The sequence below is a fragment of the Amphibalanus amphitrite genome, unplaced genomic scaffold (assembly GCF_019059575.1).
Source record: "Amphibalanus amphitrite isolate SeventyFive unplaced genomic scaffold, NRLGWU_Aamphi_draft 000009F_arrow, whole genome shotgun sequence".
Classification (NCBI taxonomy): domain Eukaryota; kingdom Metazoa; phylum Arthropoda; class Thecostraca; order Balanomorpha; family Balanidae; genus Amphibalanus; species Amphibalanus amphitrite.
In genome coordinates, this window is record NW_024881505.1 from 2,310,679 (window position 1) to 2,331,364 (window position 20,686).

General features: G+C 49.0%; 1 protein-coding gene, 1 long non-coding RNA gene and 1 other non-coding gene across 4 annotated transcripts in view; all 3 read left to right on the forward strand.

The window, feature by feature from the left end:
• Window positions 1–20,686, forward strand: part of LOC122380709 (nascent polypeptide-associated complex subunit alpha, muscle-specific form-like) — a 48,882-nt gene continuing 28,196 nt past the window's right edge. The window contains exons 1-2 of one of the 2 annotated variants that reach the window (XM_043364116.1): window positions 17,891–18,002; window positions 18,804–19,673. In XM_043364116.1, coding sequence (XP_043220051.1) covers window positions 19,335–19,673 — 339 coding nt within the window. In that variant the 5' untranslated portion in view covers window positions 17,891–18,002; window positions 18,804–19,334. Of the gene's footprint in view, window positions 503–17,890; window positions 18,003–18,803; window positions 19,674–20,686 lie in introns of those variants that run through there. The other variant, XM_043364123.1, reaches the window with a different exon arrangement.
• LOC122380750 lies at window positions 7,493–8,323 on the forward strand. The gene is made up of 2 exons (XR_006256376.1): window positions 7,493–7,747; window positions 7,924–8,323. It is a non-coding gene; the product is annotated as an uncharacterized LOC122380750 (long non-coding RNA).
• On the forward strand, window positions 9,186–9,257 carry Trnad-guc. Its single transcript has one exon. It is a non-coding gene; the product is annotated as a tRNA-Asp (tRNA).

Below are 20,686 nucleotides of genomic sequence, written 5' to 3' on the forward strand. Positions count from 1 at the left end.
GTAGCGTGGCCAACACAGCTCGCGCCGGCGCGCGGCCGGTGGCCGGTGGTCGGCAGTGAGGCGAGTGCTGGTGACCCGAGCTGGTGGGTGCGGCGCACGGAGCGACGGGCGGAAGACGGTGGATTTAGTGGACACAGTGGAGGAGTTGTGCACGATTGTGTGGAGAGTGGACGGGTTGTGGAATCGGGAACAAGACTCGAGAGATTTGACGGAAAGTTGTGTGCTGAGGTTATGTTGTGAACTAAGGACGCTACTGAGTAGCTACTGCGCTATCTCAAGGCGTTGTTGATACCATCAGTTTCAGCTCATTCCATATGTTCGAGGGCTGGTGTTAGTGTTGATTATGATTAAGTGCGACAGCCGGGCTGGCTGAAGTGACTGATCATTCCTAGCTGAAGTGACCCATCACTCCAGTGAATCTGTGCGCGCCCCGGACTGGGAAGGAGACATGGAGCGCCCGGGGAGGAAACGACTGACCTCCGTCCCACCGAGATGGATGAGGGTGAGTACGAGCGAGCGAATTTGGTTTGCTCCTTGGGTCTTAATGGGCTGACGGTTCTGGTCCGTTTCGACCAAGTTTTTTGTTCCCACCAGCAGGGTTTGTGTTGGATGTTTATGCCTTCGAAATTGTGCGGTTTGCCGATGTGCATGAGAACCATGTGTGAAGTTGGTCAATTTCGTAATAATAACTTTTACAGTTACAGTAACTTCATGCTTTGTTTATAAAAGCAGCTCGACGACGGTCATTAATATTCTCTATCACGCTGCACTTGCAAGATAACTACCCGAAACAACGCGCAAAATGTTTCTTGCCAGCCAGCGAAAAGCTGCATTATTGCATCTTGGCTGCTTTGAAAAGGTCACAGATGCAGAAAGGTATGCTGCAAATCAGACGTCCAAGACTTGCTACGTCTTCAAAAAGAGTGACAACGGCAATCATTTACGTCGGTATGCACTTAGCGGAGCCCACAGGTCACTGCCCTGAACACAGTCCTTCCCGGAACGAGTAAAACCACGCAATAAGCTCAGCCTAAGCTCACGAGGATGGCCAGCGACCCCGAAATCGGTCAGTGAGGGGTGCACGGTGAGTTTTGGCCCGTCCAGCTCCGGTCACAGGGCCTCGGCTGGCTGTCAGGAGTAGGACCCACCCTTCCCTCCCATGCCCTCCGCTGGCCGGGTCGGTGTGATGACCCGCCCTGTGAACCTCTGGGGGTGCACGGTGGGGAGGGGAGGGGGTGGGGAGGGTGCAGCTCGGTCAAACGCCGTCCACTGCGGTCAGAACCTGCAACTGGGAACTGGGCAGTGAACTGTGGCTCGTCTCCGTGCGTGTGTGGTGGATCCACCATATACGGTTTATGCGACTAGTTACGTGCCATCGAGGATATGATTCGTGGGAAATTAAGACGCAAACTGGGGTGCAATTATTCGACTGTGACTGATAGGTGTTCAAGAACGCATATTAGTATAAGGAGGTGCGGTGAGGTTCACTGACTGCAGCAGTCATTTCGTGTATTTAAAGATCATTTTCATGATTTTCTCGTCCGATGGCAATTCCAAATTAGTGCCATTAAATTCAATCAACTGATCGTTCCATTATTTTTCGTAACAAGTTTTATAAAAGTGCATATTCCTAGATAGAACAAGGTTATGGACACGAATAAGATAAAATCACATCGGAGCCGTTTCTTAATACCGTGAATTTCGATCGGTTCCTACGAATAACGACGGCAATCAAATCTCATTCCAAAAGTCACTGTCAAGTGCCAGACACCGTACTGCTGTGGGCCCGCCGCGTCGCGAACCTGGCCGGAGCGCTGACGGTACAGTCGCGTGCTCCGTCTGTACCCGGAGCTGGTGTATGATTAGTGTGCTGCCGCTAGTTACCGCTGAGCCCGTGCCGCCTGCTGGAACTGATTGCCGGCGAGTCGGCGAGTACAGTCGCCGGCTTCCGGTCAGTGGACGATGGTGGGTGAGGCTAGCGGAGCTGCAGCCAGGCTGGGCGCTCGGACTCCGCGGCAGGCGGGATTGAGGCTTATACAGACGATAGGCCCATGTAGATGCTGAACTTTGTGGAGACCGTGCCGAGCCGTTACAGCTTGCCTGTCTGTGGCTGCTGGGTCCGCTGCAAACCCGTTCAGCCAGCCAGACCACATTGCTGACAAAAGGCAGTGGTTACCGATTGTGAAATATTTTAACAAGCGTGTTTTACTTTGCTTAAAACAATTAACATAACTGGAAGTATTTCGGGTTGATGTTGAACATGTAAATTATCTTAGAACTGACTTGTATCCGTCAGTTTAAAAGAGCTAGCGGAACCATTGTCGACGGTTGACCGCAGCATTCTGCGATACTAACAAAGAAGCTGCACGGGATGGTGAACATGCCGGAAGCTGTCAGCTATGTGGTCGGACAGGTTAGCGTCTGATCTGGTTGTCAGTCACGCAGGCAGCTGTGAGGAGGCGAACCCGACTCAGTATGGGACAATGTAAGAGAAAGACAGGAAGGATCGCGGCAAAACAACCGGGTCATATAAGAAAAAGATGAAATAAAATGCGTCAGCAAATCATACCACACAATAGCTCGCACATATGTAGGACTTCCTTGCTATGCCTGACACCGATGCATGTAGTGATAATTTGGTGTGCTTGACATGCAACAGTACAAAATATGTAGCTTTATTGCCTTGTTCTGGGCTCATAGCGTCACTGCATACCATACATGCATTTTGAAGGCTCCACTGCCTCACGGCTTAGATCTTACCGGTGTGTGTCACACACAACAACCGTGCGTCACGTGCGCGTGCCATGAACGTGACGGTGACGCGCGTGACGGTCGTGACGCCAGCTTTAGGTTGGTGTCACGACAGTTGGCCCAGTTGACACGTGGAGAACCTAATAAGATGGACGAAAAAGTATGGAATAAAACATGTTATGCATTGTGTGGATCTGGAGTGACGTAAAAAAAAACTAACTAACTCATGCTCTGTTTTCTCATGGTTCCTACTGTGTCACAAGCATTCCTTTCAATTATTCTTTGAATATTCTCATCATCTCTTCTTTTAGCTTCCCGGTCCCCTCCCAGCCCCGCCGCGTCGCTGCAGACATGCGCGATCACTGACCCGACTTCCAGTCCAGTGACCCACCTTAGAACCGGCTCGCCCTGAACTTGACTGGCTCGCTGCGCCGTGATGACGTCACTGCAGCCTGGCTGAGGGGCGAGGATAAAGTGGGTCGGTCGGTCGGGACGTGACGGGATTGGATTGGATGAGCCGGGACGGGACGGGATAGGATGGATGGAGGGTGCGCGGACGGTGCAGGGAGGGATCATGGACTTGTGTGGACGATTAGACTGCAGACCAACAAAGCTCGCAGCACGCAAACTGAATAGGAACGAGTGAATACCGTTAGCGGATCCAGCGCGTTGGGGTGGGGTAAAGGAGTGTAGGGGTCACACACAGACAGGAGGAATGCAGGATCGGTCGGTGCAGGTAAAAATATGGCTATTGAACCGTCATGTGCCGTTGTGGATTTTATGTCGATTGACGGATGCTTGTACATACAAACAATATGCATAGGTCATTTTATAAAAAAATCGGTTTTTGTTGTCGATAAAAGTGGGATACAAAGTAGGTACGATACAATCGAGCAGATGGGAACGAAGGTATGCGAGTAATTCCAATAGAACTCGGGCGATTTAACTCATTTAACCAGGTTTTTGTAGACTAACTTATCGTTTGATTCGGGTCTTAAAACTGGTGCCTACAAAGTATATTAAACTATAGCAGAAATATTGGATCGAAAGCTTGGAAAAAATTGAATATAAAATTCAGTGGCAGTTTGTTCAGTTCCGTGCCTAATATTTTGCCATTCTTTTCGAGTCACTCGGTTGGTCACAAAGTTCAACTTAGTTCAGCAAACATCTACCTACCTCCTGCGCGATTACTAGCAAACAAGGTGCAGTGGTTCCGCTTGACCCTCTTACTGTCTAGTCATCATAGTCAGCACTTGGCGTCGAGCCAAGCTTAGATAACAAGTTGGATGGTTAGTAGTTCTGGGCGGCAATTCAGGGAAGACAATAATTCACTGAGGTGACATAACAACTCTACCTACCTCGACATAATTGTTTCGTGCGTCAGCGAATGGTTTATGATAATTCATCAACATTTTGTCTTCATGAGCATCATTGTTGTCGAAAGTTATCGAACTAAACCTAAAGTATCAACGTGATTCGGGTTTGTTGATCTGTGATAACTTTTTGCCATTGATTCACCTTTTGTTTTATTCACAGTAGCAGTAGACACTAAAGAGCTATAAAGATGTTACGCAGCTATTCACCAGTTATTCACATAAATCACCAATGATTTCAGGTAATTGAAACGTTGAGTTGAGCATTGTTGATAAGATTATCAGGAGTATGAAAAATAACCTCTTGCTCATATCTGAAGGAATTAAAAAATTAAAGACCAATATATATTCGGGCGTGGCCCTTCCTCAGTGGTACAGTGTTACAATGGAACAAGAGAGACATATGTGACACACATGAGACTAAATACATTATTTTGAATAAAATCACTCACAGATATTTTACATGCGCTTCCAAAATAGGTGTCGATCTAGATTTACTTGGCAGGAAAATGAATGGTTGCATGAAACATAAATTAATACAGTTCGATATGATAGGGATACGCTTGGTCTAAACCTTATTATACATATTGCCAACATTTACACATATTACGTCGCAAGCTTCCACAAATCAGCGTCTTGTTCACAGTACATATGAGTATGATACCTATTCAACATACTACCACACCATAACATTGATCGTATAACATTGCTAAGTAGTACATTCGACATCAGTCTCAACAGACATTAGACAGCGGTCCCTGTGGCTTGTGCTAGTTCGTATGTATGAGTGAGTGACTGTGTGTGTGCATGTGTGTTTGTGTTTGTGAGCAGCTGTGTTTGTTTGTGTGTGTGTGTGTGTGTGTGTTTGTGTGTGCAGTGCATATGTAAACGATGATTGTGATGATTGAAGGATGAATGAATGGATAAAAGAAAGAATGAATAACAGAAGGGTGAAATACTGTGAAAACGGTATGTGAGTGATGGTGTCAAATGATGTGATCTAGTCTAAATGTAAGTCCTGCCTGTCGTGATCTAATGACGTCTATAGCTCTGAGTATGGTACTGGCTTGATGAGCGTCCAAGATGATGACATAGTGTTAAGTGTGGGGCGATGATTGCGAATTTCGATGGACTCGGCGATCTTCAGCTCCGCTACGTCTTTGCAGATTTGAAGAATTGAAATGGAGAGGGCATCGTGGCTAGGTTCCACGCTACAGTGACAAGTCATGAAGTGTGCTCCAAAAGGGGTGTTTCTTGTGTGGTTTTTGGCGTCACGTAGATGCTCGTTAAACCGTGTAAATCACCAATGTTACATCCAGGGGTGCGGAGCCGGAGCCGGAGCCGGCACATTTTTGCCCGGAGCCGGAGCCTGATACGGAGCCGCCATGACATTTCACCCGGAGCCAGAGCCGGAGCCGGAGCCGATTTTATTTCTCCGAAGCCGGAGCCGGAGCCGAAGCTGTCTGAAATTTCCACGGCTCCGCATCCCTGGCTACATCAATTAAGTAGGTACGCATGTCGAGGTGCCTTAAACTTCAGAAATTTCTTGGATGGAACACTTGTCTAAGGTAACTCTACCTAGTTACATTTGCAACGAAAGGGACACAGCCGCCAAAATCTAGAAGCGTATCTCTGGCTCTCGGGAACTCAGCTGGTATTTAAGCCACGTGACCTGCGTCTGCAATTCTTGCAGCGCGTAACCCGTGGTGCATTTAACAAGACCCACCCTCATGACGAGCCATTGCGAGGTCTCTGACCCAAGGGCCGTCCTTCCGGGTTAAAACATGCGCGGTGGCGTCTGAAAACACCATTTTGGGTGTGGTATTCTAATTGGTCTGCGTAAATTAGCTGCTTGGTGACGCAGGAGCGTCAATGTGACCTCTGCGGTTGACCTTTGACCTCGGCGTGAGCGGCGCTCCCGCGTACGGTGGCTCGGTTGGCGTCGGTCGTTTGTTAACCCCGGGCTGACCCTCCAGCTCGCGAGCTGCCCCGAGCCGCGCGCCACTGCGGTTTTGGCGCCGAGGTTTTGTTCGTCTGTGGAGTCTTTGTCAGGGGAATCGGATAGGAATTGGAGGTGCAGAAGTCAATAATCATGAATGTTTGGGAGAGTAATTAGAGCAGCTTCTATACACGTAGCCCTGTGATAAGTTTGTCCTTTGGTTGCATTGCCCAAGCGATGCTAGTTACTACTCGGTTTACTAGTTAGCTCGAGCTATCTGCACTTTCAAGTGCAGGATTGCAGTGTACCTACTCCACCGTAGGTACACTATGCGTTGCTTCGGTAATGCGAGCATTGCATCATTGCATACCAAAGGACGCATTCCAAAGGATGCACTCCATCTTCACAGCGTCTCGGTGCATCTTTGTATTCGCCAGCGGCTCTTGAGAGACGCCGATGTGACCTTGTCCTTGAGGCTGACTACAAGCTACTCTGCCTGCCTCCCGAACAGCACACACACCCCTCCCCGTCCCCCTCCCCTCGCCTGAGGGCAGAGACGCAGCTCGGTGTAATAACCACACTTGGAAGCGCTATTTACCATCGGATGTCAGAACACGGCAAACAAGGCAGTGGGAGCGCGTCCCGGGTGGATGTGTCGATTATCCACCATTATCGGAGCATTCCTGTTCGTCAGTGACGCCAGCAGGGGTGAGAAGCCAGACGAGGACCGGATGGGTGCCACAGGCAGCTCAGAGGTGTGGAGTCGGCTGCGGCGACCGTCCGTCACCTTTTGACCTTGACTGAAACGTGGGTGTGCCCTCGGGCGACGGATGCCGGCGAGAGAGGTCTTCTGTTGACTCAGACATTGTTGGGAGGGTCGTTGGTGTGAAGATGTGGCTTCATATGATTCGTTGAACCTTGCGGCGGAGATTGGGACAGTGAACTAGATAATTGAATCGATCAAAGGACGCGGTTACCTAACGATACAACTACAATGCCAGAGGATGAGTAGGGCTGTGATGGATTGAGTGACAAATCATGGTGGTTGAATTTGAGCTACATGTGCTTTAACCCCATTGACTTCTTGCGTAGTTCCGGATATACCTATCTCATGCAGAGAAGGTAAATAAAGAAAGGAAAAATAAACAAAATAATTTATTCACGCAACATTCACAGCTGTAGAGTCAAGTAACAGACAACCCGCCATGAGCAGTCATTCAAATGACCCATCCAATAATATTCATAAATATGTATTGTCGTAATTCTGCGATATAAATCTCCTAGCCATTCAGTTACGCCGCTGCCCATTGTACCGGCTTTTCTCGTCTCCGTGCCGCCCGGAGCAGACCATAGCAGACCGAGGTCATATCGGCTCAGGAAGCTGACATCACACTTCCTTCCTGTCTTTCTCTCTCCGCGAGTCCGACAGAGGGCTAGTCCAGTGACTCATGTTGGGACGCCGAGTCGAGACGTGCACTAAGTCGGGACACGAGCAGACGGAGTGTCACACAGACGGAGTGCCATAGTGGTGCGAGGTGCCAGGAGGTAGCACGAGGCTGCTGACGGACAGGATTCAGCTGGTCAGTGCGACTCTGCGAGAGAAGTGAAGAGAGAAGAGAAGAGAGGAAGAAAACCAATTATGGCGTTGAAATCCTGTTTCACATTGACCGTAGCAACTTCGGTGGTGAGTAGGTATATTCGGTTTAGAATGTACGACTTGAAATGCGGTGATGTCCAGTGCTAACTTTCAGAGCATATTTTCAGAATGCATATCTTATCAAAAGTCTCGAAAGTGTCCAATTTCCAATCTGCTGGTTTCCGGCCGTTTCCAAAGTCACTGAATCCCGTGCCCACCCGCAGTGTCTGCTGCTGCTGGTGATGCTGCTGCCTCTCTGCGGTGAGGCGGCGCCGCAGCAGTATGATCAGTCCCTCCCAGTGAACACGGAGACTTCAGTGGTGGTGGGATCTGGCTGTTCGAGGGGATTCGAGCGCTGCGGAGACGGCCGCTGCTGCCGCATCAACACGCCGTTCAGCTGTCCGCCAGGATACTTCTTCATTGGAGGACGGTGCATCAGACTGTTCTAGGAGCCTTGGTAGTTGGTTGACCTGTGTAAAATCAGCATGCAGGTACAGAGACTCTGGCTTGTTATGTATGAATATTGAATTTATTACTTACTGCCATCAGCGTTTTGCCCTGCTTTGCATGTTGTGAAGGCTCAGCTTGTTCAATGTGCGAAGTTGAAATACATGATGAGCGCTTCACGTTTAATCTAGAGAAAGTTTTGACAACCTGTCCGGGATGGGCTTGTATGTGGCTGCAATTAGCTTCCGTCTCATCCTCTCGAAACGCTTTTGGTCGTGGGTTAATCACAAATAACAGTCGCACAGGTTACGTCCTAACTCTGAAATCGAGTGCATAAATTCGCCGCAACCCTGGACGGCAGTTTTGCGTCTTCAGACTGAGAAAATGCTGCGCCCTACGTATGCTTATCCGTTTAACAGATTGTGGCACAGCTAGGTATGTCATCCATTGATCATGCCGTATTAGTACGGCCCATTGTTCGATGTTCATAGACAGCTCGGAGACCAGCGACGGTTGGCGGCATTTGATAGAACATCTAGTTATAACGTCAACCGCTAGGTGGCGGCAAGGATTGGAGACCGCAATGCTAGCAATAGACTGCGATGCGTTATAAGAACACAACACTAAGGACTGCAACGCAAGCTGTTGAAGTAGCACCGAAGACTGCAAGGCATGGCATAAGGCTAACGCTCTAAATTTCAATGCAGATGTATGTTTCTAAATTGAAATTGCTTTCATTTCTTAGCGTTCGATGCTTCAATGGCGAAATTAGGTCCCTAATTGTGCATTTTTTTACCTGTAATCTGAGCACAAATCATCGAATACCCAGTGAACGTGTAACCACCGACGTAGCACAGGCGGGGCTGTTGCCGAGCGCCTGGGCCTGCCGTACTGTGTGGAAATGATTCATAAAGGTACACTGAGCACGCTGTGGCGTGACGATGGGGAGGGAGGGGCCGGCACAATGTTATCAGATGAAGTCAGGACAATGGCCTGACGCTGTTAGCATTCTAAAATACTAGTTTCAGTACAACATCACTCCTCGATAGTATAGTGGTGAGTATCCCCGCCTGTCACGCGGGAGACCGGGGTTCGATTCCCCGTCGGGGAGCTTTTAAAAACCCCTTGACCTCGTGACCTTGTCCTAAATCGATACCGGTCGGTGCTCTTCCCTACACCAAAGCGATAAATGTTCCGGCAAGCAGGTTACAGCAATTTCGATTTGCAAGCGGCAAGCTGGGCGCAGTTAACTTTCAGCCTAAAAGCTGCATCAATCTCGAATACCCCACTTCAACATCTAAAAGCATGGCCAAGTTTGCACCTGGTATGCGCATCATCCCAATAATGCGGAACCGTTCACTTCAGCAGAATGACACCATTACGGTAAAAAGATGTTAATGTAGGTAGGGTAGGTAACTGTGGGGAAAACGCACCCCTGGGTTAAACGCCTCCCCTAAAAAATCGTATTTCTTATCGACGGATAGGTGTTTTATCCTGTCTTTCAGAACAGTCAGCTGCTTGTTTACGTAGGTCTCTATTTCCGGTTCTGCGTCTTGAGGAGCAGAGTGGGTAGGTGCTGATGTTGGTTTTGGGTGCTGTTTTTGTTGTTTTTACGGAAGATTCCTGATATTTTGATGCCCTCTTTATATCACAAAACTTGCTATTGTGCACATCACTAAAAACTGCGTTTTATTGTCATTCTGTTGAATTTATTATGCTGCGGCGTTAGTGGCGCGTTTTTTGTCAATATTTTGTTGACCGGAAATGGAGTGCATGGGGAAAGACGCCTACTCGATGCATGGGGCAAGACGCCCCAGTTTTCTGAAAGGGGGGAGTTTTGCACGGTGGTGAGAGTGCAGGGTAGCGCCATGTAGGTGGGGGCCAAAAAGGCCTCTCTCTGTCCTTTTTTGCTGATATATCCTAAACGACTGCAGATATCGTCACCAAACTTTCAGGACTCCTCCGGGCATCCATTTTACACATTGCAACAAAATTTTATTCCAAAAGCTATGATAGGTTGACCACAAATGACGTCAGAATGACGTCAAGTTCTGCCATGTTCATCATGTTCTGTTGCTGGATGGGGTGGGGGCGCTTTGCACATGGGTGTGGGCGTATTACCCAGAGTGTGGGGCAAAACGCCCTTTTGTAAAGGTATGCGAAAACCTTTTTGGGGGGTTAAATACCACACGCAGGTGTCTTTTCTTGGTCTCAAAGCGTAGTAAAAGGAATGAGCTACATGATGGTGCCCAAAGGTTTGAGTAATCTGTGTTGGGTTGAGTGTCAGAAGGTTTCGCGCTTAATGGGGGCGTTTTTGACCTATTCACCCTACCTCCGCGATTCCGGTCTCTCCGGTAATCTTCGTACTGCCCGACCATTTAAGCACACGGGCTATGTCATAATGCTTTTTTCGCCAGTTCAAGTTGTCGGGAAAATGGGATCAATATGGCTAGTTTGAAGCAATGATGCCCTGTAAAAGCATTTCAAAAGATTAGGTCGTAAGAGTGATGCGCCTAACATACACAGACTTCGAATGTTCTGCGCTGTGGCGCTCCCAGAGGAACAGTAACCGCATGTCAAGTGGCCATCGACCGTATGGCATTGACCCGGCACGATGTTACCATGGCATATGCAAACGCCGCTGCCAGCTATCTGCATGGCACAGCTCCGAGCAGAAAGGTCATTGCCACCGCGCGGACGCAGTTGACCGGGGTGGTTACTTATGCAGACTAAAACAACCAACCATTGAACGAATCTCATAGACACTTTTATGGGAAAATAAAGCAAAATAAATAAAGCCTTTCCTGAGGAGCATCATAATCCCGTTGTGTGGATAGCTGTGGTTTTCCAGCTGCCTGTTGATGGCAGTCATCTAAGCGCTGTTCGTCTGGAGTCGATGCCGACTCCGCCGCCGGGGAAGCAGCGGTCAGGCCGGTCGGACCCAGTCATGCATGACGGCGACTGGCGTGGCGTTCGTCGGCTGCACGGCCGGGGTCAATGGCTGCCGAGCCAAGTTCACAGGTCACTGGAGGTCAGGCAGCTACGCTGAGGAGCGAGCTCGGGTGGCGGCAGAGGAGGTGATGGGATGGGAGGTACGAGAGGCTAGATGATGGCTGCTTATGGTATCCGATGGGTGGTCAGCTGTGTATTTTATTGAGTGGTTTTATGGCAGTGAAAACGGATTAGTGAATACGAGTCATTCGTCACTCGTAGTTCACTCGTCACTCGTGTGCTTTGCGCTGGTAAATGCAATTTATAATGCCACTAATTGCCTCAAGGATGTCACACGACATGCACCGGCTCTTCTGGTTACTGCCATTGCATTTATAGTTTGCACTTTATTCTTACAGCGTAAAGATACCTGATACCCACTAGTTTTCTGATGCAGCTTGCAAACCCTTGTCATCGGTATGTTTTCATCCAAGAAAATCCTCAATCTCTTTGGAATGCCAAACCATAAACACACTTCACCTCCAAACCTTTGTCTGGGCGGTGGTGTTGATCAGCCCCACGTGGCGCGGATAATAATCCCGTCAACATCTCCCCTCAGCAGCACAAACATGCACTCTCGGCATCTTAATCGGACGAATCTTGATACCTCACCACCTCGAGGATCGGCGGATTTTATAAGCACGTTCCTCCAGTCCTCCCTCCCCTCTTGTCCGCCCCCTCCCCCTGTGGCCCGGCCCAATCTATCTGGTTTGGCACGCGGCCAAAACGGATCATCTAACGGATCGCGCTTGGCGTGGGCGTTAACAGATCAGATCACGTGACTGACTCCAGCGGTAACAGACCAGACCACGTGACCGGCCCCGGCGGTAACAGACCAGACCACGTGACCGGCCCGGCGGCGAGAGATGCTGACGGTAGGGTGAATAGGTCAAAAACGCCCCCAGTAAGCGCGAAACCTTCTGACACTCAACCCAACACAGATTACTCAAACCTTTGGGCACCATCATGTAGCTCATTCTTTTTACTACGCTTTGAGACCAAAAAAAGACACCTGCGTGTGGTAGTTAACCCCCCAAAAAGGTTTTCGCATACCCTTACAAAAGGGCGTTTTGCCCCATACCCTGGGTAATACGCCCACACCCATGTGCAAAGCGCCCCCACCCCATCCATCAACAGAAAATGATAAACATGGCAGAACTTGACGTCATTCTGACGTCATTTGTGGTCAACCTATCATAGCCTTTGGAATAAAATTGTGTTGCAATGTGTAAAATGGATGCCCGGAGGAGCCCTGAAAAATTGGTGACAATATCTGCAGTCGTTTAGGATATATCAGCAAAAAAGGACAGGGAGAGGCCTTTTCGGCACCCACCTACAGGGCGCTACCCTGCACTCTCACCACCGTGCAAAACGCCCCCCTTTCAGAAAACTGGGGGCGTCTTGCCCCATGCATCGAGTAGGCGTCTTTCCCCATCCACTCCATTTCCGGTCAACAAAATATTGACAAAAAACGCGCCACTAACGCCGCAGCATAATAAATTCACCAGAATGGCAATAAAACGCAGTTTTTAGTGATGTGCACAATAGCAAGTTTTGTGATATAAAGAGGGCATCAAAATCTTAGGAATCTTCTGTAAAAACAACAAAAATAACACCCAAAACCAACATCAGCACCTACCCACGCTGCTCCTCAAGACGCAGAACCGGAAATAGGGACCTACGTAAACAAGCAGCTGACTGTTCTGAAAGACAGGATAAAACACCTATCCGTCGATAAGAAATACGATTTTTTTAGGGGAGGCGTTTAACCCAGGGGTGCGTTTTCCCCACAGTTACCCTACACTTCTATAGAGAGAACAGAAGATGGATTGGCTGTTCAGCAGGCACCGCGCTTATTTGTTACGTCTATTATAAGCAGTCGGCGCCGTAAATGCCGCATGCATAAAAAGGTATGTTGACATAAAAATTATGAATTTGCTGAAGAGTTCAGTGACCCTAAAACTGCATCCTAAAATTGCATTAAATATATTTGTCTTACATCATATACATTGCATGCACAAACTAAATCAATGATGTGGTCCCGTTCCCCCATGTATTACCTATTCAAACGGTCCCCCGTTCCCAATAACCTCAGCAGTCGTCTCATCTCTTTAGCCGCTGATGAATATGGGAAGGTGGCGGTCTATTTCGCGGCGCCACGGCAGCGGTACGGGTGGCTCTCTCGGCAGAGCGGCCCGGCCCCGCCCTGGACTGGTATAGCGGTACTCAGAGACGAGGGCTGAGAGACGGAGAGCATGGCTGGGAACTGGGACACTCCCTGGAGAGGAGCGACTCTGCAACACGGGGTGCCACATTCACACGGGACTACGCTGGTGTGCTTTCGTCATTGTCGCGGCCGGCAGAGATGGCTATGAAATCAGCAGAATAAAAAGGCAGCAGCCTGCAATAGACGGCCACTTAGGAAGAACACTGGAGGTTCGCAAAATGACGATGAAAGAAGCAACTCACCAGCCCAAAATGACGTCAGATAGGAACACGTGGCTATGGAAGAGACTGACACGGTTGAAGTGGCGCCGGCCGCACCGTTTTATGAAGCCGATTGACACGGTCGAAGTGCCCTGGGTCCCACCGTCTTATGTAGAGGCGAGTTCCCGAGCGGCCCAGAGTGGGAACAGTTTGTGTTTTGCTCCGCTGACTGCCGATGGTAGACATACGTTCCGCTGGTCAGCTGAGAAGCTCCAACAAACATATCTGGGGAACCGGGACTGCTTATCATCGAGCCCAACAGCCGCATCAAAATGACAGATGAGCGCCTTTTAAATGTGTGATTTCTGAGATGGTTCGAACATTCATTGTCCAATGACAAAGATGTTTTTGTAACGGCGCGGTGTTTGCAGTGAGTGCTTTCTTATTCCTTACGAACGTGACAACAATTCTAAGCAATCGTGTTCACTCATTTTTGGCGATTCCGTTACAAATAGACATGAAAGTACCTATAGGCTTCCTATACGTGTTGAGATGCCGGTATATTTGTAACTGCGTGAGCCAGCTATTCGGTCGAGGACTCTTGAGCACACAGAACGCAGTCGTGCAGAAACCTCAGGAATGTACGAAAGAAACTGGATAAAAAGAAACACAACAAATCTGCTGTGTCACCACACGCAAGCAAAGCTAATCTATAGCTAATAAAAGGTTCCACACAATAAAGCGATAAATATGTGCTTCCGAGTTTGAGATCCATTGAAGCAGAAGCCCTCGTTGGTTCTCTCACTGCGTTCCCACTCCCGCTGTGTAGTGGATGCCATTAATCACGTCACGAATACAGCTGCTTGGCTGTCACGCTACCTAAAGTTTGGTGTTCGTTCGACTCTAGCTCGGTCCATACTTACTTACATCAAAGCCGAAACTTATACATAGCAGTGACAGCAGCAGCAGCAGCAGCAGCAGCAGATATTTAGGCAGTGGCGGTTGCGGCAGCACTATCAGAGGCGGTGACGGTGTGCCGATGGCGGGGCAGCGTTCATCGAACCCAGCATCTCTGCGGTGCCGGGTCTGACCGCCGACCGACCGGCCGAGCCGCGGCCTCTATGGCGACAGATGGCTGCAGTCTCGGACTCCGACACCTGATGGCTGACCGAGACTGCCGCCGCGGACCCTGTCACCTTGGTACTGCTGCATGCACTAGCGAGCAATGGTCAGCAGGGAAATACATAAACAAAGAAATGTTGATAGCCAAGGGAGAGACGAAGATGAGGGAAAGATGGACGATGGTTGCATCCATGTGACGACTAGGTATAGTTAATATTATCTATCATCTTTAATGCACACTAGAAGGTGTGCAAGGAATTCTACAGTGGTCATTGTTTAGCATGGCTGAGTGCGCTCATAGGTTTGCAAATCCGTGTAGTGAAATCATGGCTGGAATGCTCGAATCATTCCGTTGGTATGACGCACAGTGAAATTCAGGTATGCCACCTGGAATGTTTGCGAATCACAAGTTGACTCTACATGCTGTCTTTTTCGCTTTCGATAACGTTTCTCAGGTATGAGTCCTGCCACTGATTCATGAACTTCCTGTGATGTAAAGCTCCATATCAATATAAGAATGCCTAGTGTGAAAATAGGGTTGGTCAATGATGTGCGCATAGGTAGGTATACATAAATATATATGAGAGAAAGACCCGACAAATATATTTATAATGTGCATGCCTTCTATTGTTCATGATTAACCCCAGACATGTGCATGGATCCGAGAAAATGGGTCTGGGATCTGATCCCACGGATCCTGATCTCGGATCCGTCGGGATCATAGATCCAGCTCTGTAATTTATCGAGAGATCCATAGGGATCACAGATCCGAGTCTCATTTTTTGCTTGAGATCCAGTGAGATCATAAATCCTCACTTATTTTTTGTTAACACATATATCCCAAAAAAGCACTTGTTTCAACTCACAAACGTTCTGTTTTAGTGATTTTATGTGATCGCACGTCATAATCCATAGTTTCGTGTCACTCATTGGCATAGAAACCCTTTAAAACATGGTTTCAAATGTGGTGCATGGTGGGATCCACTCAGATCATAGATCCATGTTTTTAATTTATCGTCACATCATATGAAATCATAGATCCAAGCACAGATAACAGTAGTACTACTGTTGTGTGATCCAAGATGTATTTTTCACGCCGGATCCGGTGGGATCATAGATCCCAACCTGTACTTTGCTTCGAGATCCACTGAGATCATAGATCCATCACTCGGATCCATGCGCATGTCTGATTAACCCTCAGCCTAAGCCCAATTTGGAATACCAGAGCAACAACCAGAACAATCCCCCTTCCCGAACCATGAGTTATAATTCCGCCTCCCCCCCCCCCTCAGAACAGTGTGGCCAAATTGGTTTAACGTTAGGGGGAGGATGTATTAAAAAGTCGTACGAGGATGTCACTATTAAAAAAAATCGTCTTCAGCCTCAATTTAGGTGCAGTTTTTACAGATAATGTGGAAAACTAACCTGACGTCAAGTTCTGGTGGAAAGTACAAAAAACTCCGAATATTGTCATTAAAGATGTAAAAAAAAAAACATTGCAAGCGCGACAGCACGAGTACGACGGTGCGAATCGTACATTGGAACATTTTTAGTCTTTATTCCTACACTACATAGGCATGCATGCTTTCGCGACAAAAACGTCGTGATGATGTAATTTTAAAATTTCTGAGGATGTCATTATACTTTTCATTGGGGGTGACTTTCCCCGCAACATCACCAATTTGGCCACACTGCCTCAGAACCGGTACATCGGTCACCGTCACGGCACCTCCTCTGTCCGTCAGACTATACGGGAGTGTCAGCTATGCGCCGGCCGGGTCGTTCATTATCCCCTCCCCGCTGTCACGGCTCGCTCCGCTGCCCCGGCGACCGTACGAGTGTCGTGAGAGACACACAGGACTGACCGGATGTAACGGTAAAGGAGGAGGGGGGGGGGGGGGATACGGTGGTCACTGCCCGATGGTGACAACTGACCAATTATGTGGTAGCTGGGCGTGAGTTGTGACTTTGATATTAGAAAACAAACACGGTGTAGATCCAGGCTTGGGACGATATCGTCTATGCAAACAAAATCGTCTACAATGGCAAGCGGCGCATGTAAATATTCTAACAACGTTATGCGACGTGTCCTTTCTGACCTTAGGAAGGTCAATGCCGTATCATGTGGTATGAAAATTAGGGAGTTGAATCACCGCGTCACGTAAAAAGTTTCAACAAAACCTCATAAAATGAGCCGGCGGAACTGAGAGGAGCCGACACATCCGCACACTGTTCCATCTTTGCTTCTGCCAGAATGTCCCACAAAGTCAACATACTCGTACCTATACCCCTTTATTTGAGCAGCGCGTTTGGAGATTTGAAAATTAAATGAATTCACGCCAACCCCCTGTTATCTGCCTTTTCGGGGTCACTGACAACCACTGCTGAATTGACATAAAGGGACATTTATTCTCTATTCTCTGGCCCTAGACTCTGGTGTAATATCGCATAGACTCTTAAAAGATTGAACGTATTTTATCAACGAAATACAATGTAAATATCGGCCATGACAAATACGCATGACAAATACGAATTACGCAAGAAAGATAAAAGCACATAACCTGAGCTAAACAAAAACATGAGGATAATAATCACATCCAATGGATTCTCGAGCTCATTAGATTAGATCTCAGTCCGATCGTAAATACGGCTAGCTCGGCTCATTAGTGTAGATAGTTACAAGGCACACAGCGCTCACTCATTGTGAGTATACCATGCTCACTCGTCTGTGAATCTCTAACTCTTAGTTCTCTCAGATTCGGACCTCTCAGCTCATTCGCCCGTGGCTCTATCAGGCCTATCGGCTATGTATCTCCCATCCCTCTCATCTACGGATCTCCTTAGCTAGACCATGCATGGCTCTTCCAGCCTGCTCAGTGCCCATGCATGGAGTCCTCTCGCCAGTAGCTTGGTCAGCCCTATCTCCCATGGCCTTCTCAGCCTAATGAAACACACAGCCCTCTCCCCGGTAGCTGTCCAAGCACGCCTGCATATCCCTCTCCTCCGTAGCTCTCCCAGCCCTCCCCCGTAGCTCTCCCAGCTCGCTCGTCTCCTGCGCCAACCCACGGCTCCGTTCCGCTCAGCTCCGCGCCGCTGACCGAGACGGCTGACCGGGGGAGGTCGGACTCCGCCGGCCGACGCACTGTGGTGGAACGACGACCGCTGCCGTACCGCCGCTGACGCTGACGCTGTGCTGTGCCGGGCGGCAGTGGTGGCCCAGCCGCGGGCCCGGCAGGAAGTCGAGAGTGGGTGGTGAGACGGGAGTGGTACGGTGTGATAGAGGACTGGTTGAGTGACGCATGTTGCGGTGCTGAAGGTGCGTGCTGATAAATAATTTCTATTTATTTAACTGCTTTTGTGTTTCTAAATAATCTGCATCTTACTTTATTGATTCGGTTCCTAGAACCAGGGTTGTGCTCGACTCAAAAAAAAAAATTCCGACTCGACTCATCATTCAACCTCAGAAAGCCCTGACTCAACTCTGACTCAAACAAGGAGCTGATTTTTTCCCTTGACTCGACTCATGACTCAAGCGGCTCAATGAAAATATGAGTCGACTCAAACTTCACTCAAATTTTTTGTTGAGTCAAGTGAGTTGACTCAAAATTGACTCAGATAAAAAAAGCTCTTGAGCGGGGGGAGGGGGGTGAAAAAGTCCGGCAACAGGGTCAGGGAAGCGGGGGTGGGGAATGAAAAGCTTGTTTCTGGAAAGTTGAGTCAGCTGACTCATGTTCCTAAATGTTTGACTCAACTCAATGTCAAAAGTTATTTTACTGACTCAACTCTGACTCAACTCAACGCCTTAATATTTTTGTCCGACTCAACTCTGACTCAACTCAACAGCTCAAAAATTTATCCGACTCGACTCAAATCTGACTCATTTGAGTCAGAGTTGAGTCAAATTTTTGACTCGACTCATGAGTCAAGCACAACCCTGCCTAGAACAAACGTAATTTATGCAGTATAACATACTTAAATGTTTATGGCATTTAAAGAAAGCGCTACGTAGCACAACGAATTACCTTAAAAAATAACAATAATTAATTCTTAGCAGCATAATTCAATCACTCTCTCATTACTTAAAGTGAACGTCATCGAATCTCGTCGCTGGTTCCAGCAAACGGGAGCATCGTCAGAATTATTGGCCGTCCTACAAAAATACGGAGTCGGTGATAACTTGGCCTCAAGTGAAGGAAATTCAAGAGTAGCGTCACAGCTATCAACATACCGTCTCGTCACGTCGGAGTCACGTCACGTCAGTCACATCAGTGTCACGGCCGTGACCGTGAGGCCAACCGCGTCACACAGGAGCGGCTACACATCAGTCGTGCAGTCGGCGAGACTCGGGTGTGGAGCTGAAACGCCCTCGCGGCGGCCGTTGAACTGTGACTGCGCCTGTGATCAGGCCAGGGACTGCGCCTGCGACTGAGGTCAAATAGCTGCTCTAGTGACTGAGTTCAAATACTGCGCTAGTGACTGCGGATAGAATCTGCTGCGCCTGTGTGACTGAGACTGTGTCAGGGAAAGCAGCATCCGACAGTGACTGATCAGTGTCGACTGCCGAACGGTGCGGACTTGGACTGTCGTCCCCCCGCGGCCGGTGACCTATTGACTGTCCCCGCGGCCGCTAACCCTCTCTAAGGCGGCCATGCCTCGCCGCCGCGAAGAGGTGCCCGTGGACATTCCCCCAGAGGAATCCTCAGTCACCCAGTACGACTCTCCAAGTGACAGCACCCAGTCGGACCGCAGCTCTCAGTCCGGCCACACGACCCACAGCACGTCTGTCCATAGTAACCGCAGCAGGCGGCTGGCCGCGCCCGTACCGGTACACGCGCAGGGCCTGTACCGCGCCGATGGCATGGGGTACGGGGATTCGGACGGTGGGGCGCCGCTGCGACGCGCTCCAAGCTCACGAGGTGTCAGAGACATGTACGATCCCGAGCTGCATGATGAGCCACCGCTGCCGCCGGCCAGAGCCAAGGAACCCGTGAGTACCGCCAGACAAAGTGTGGGATATGGAGGGGAGAATGTGCGTCTTAGATGATATTGCGACTGTTGTGTGACGTATGTGGTTTGTGGGTGAAATAATTTGGAAAGAAAACATTGCCGTTCAGTACAGCATTGCAGTCGTCGAATCGTTCTGGCGTAGGCCAGTGACCCGAGTGCTAGGAGCGAAGTCAAGAAGCACTTCCCATAAAACCTTCGGAAACCCGTCTTCTGACATGTTTTTACTTCGCTGATCCTGCCTTATAGCAGGGATTGGCTTAACAAGCTCATCACCATACATTTCTAAAACCAAGCTGACCCACGTAACCCTGTCATCCGCTCCACCAAAACTCAGCCATCACCGTTCCATGCGCCCCTAACAGGCACCTGTCTTCCCGTCCCATAAAAGGCCTTCGTCCCAGTTCCTCCCAGCTCCGCCTCCTCCCACGGCGGGCTAACGTCCGGCAGGGCACGGCTAGCCGCACCGGTCCGCGAGCCCCCGGGCTATCCCACGTGACCGCCGAGCCACCGCTCCGCCGCGCCGGCCGACACGCTTACCTGAGCACGGTCTGTGGCCGCCGACCGACCGGCCAGCCCCGCGCGGAATAAACACCACTTTAACGCACAATTAAACCGGTGTCTGTACCGGTAGGGCGCTGGTTATAGACGATAAGTACTTGCTGGTATGTGTTGAGAGGGATAAGACCTGTGGTAGCTTCAAGTAAACAGAACTGGTGGGTCTTGTTTTCGTTATCTTCTTGTAGTTAAACGTTTAACGAGTTCCTAGTTAGATGATTAGGATCTTAGTTACAACTAAATTACGTTCGACGGATCAATTACTACAAGAATGAGTTGTTTCACCCTCAACCGTTAGGTATTTAGGTGGTTCTTCATATTTATCGGCATAAAAGAAATAACAAGTAAAAAGCCTAAAAAGCATGGTATAATAAAAACATAGTTTCCTGGCTCAATACGGAAGGATGCGGCACAGATAAAAGTAATTTGTGTCATACT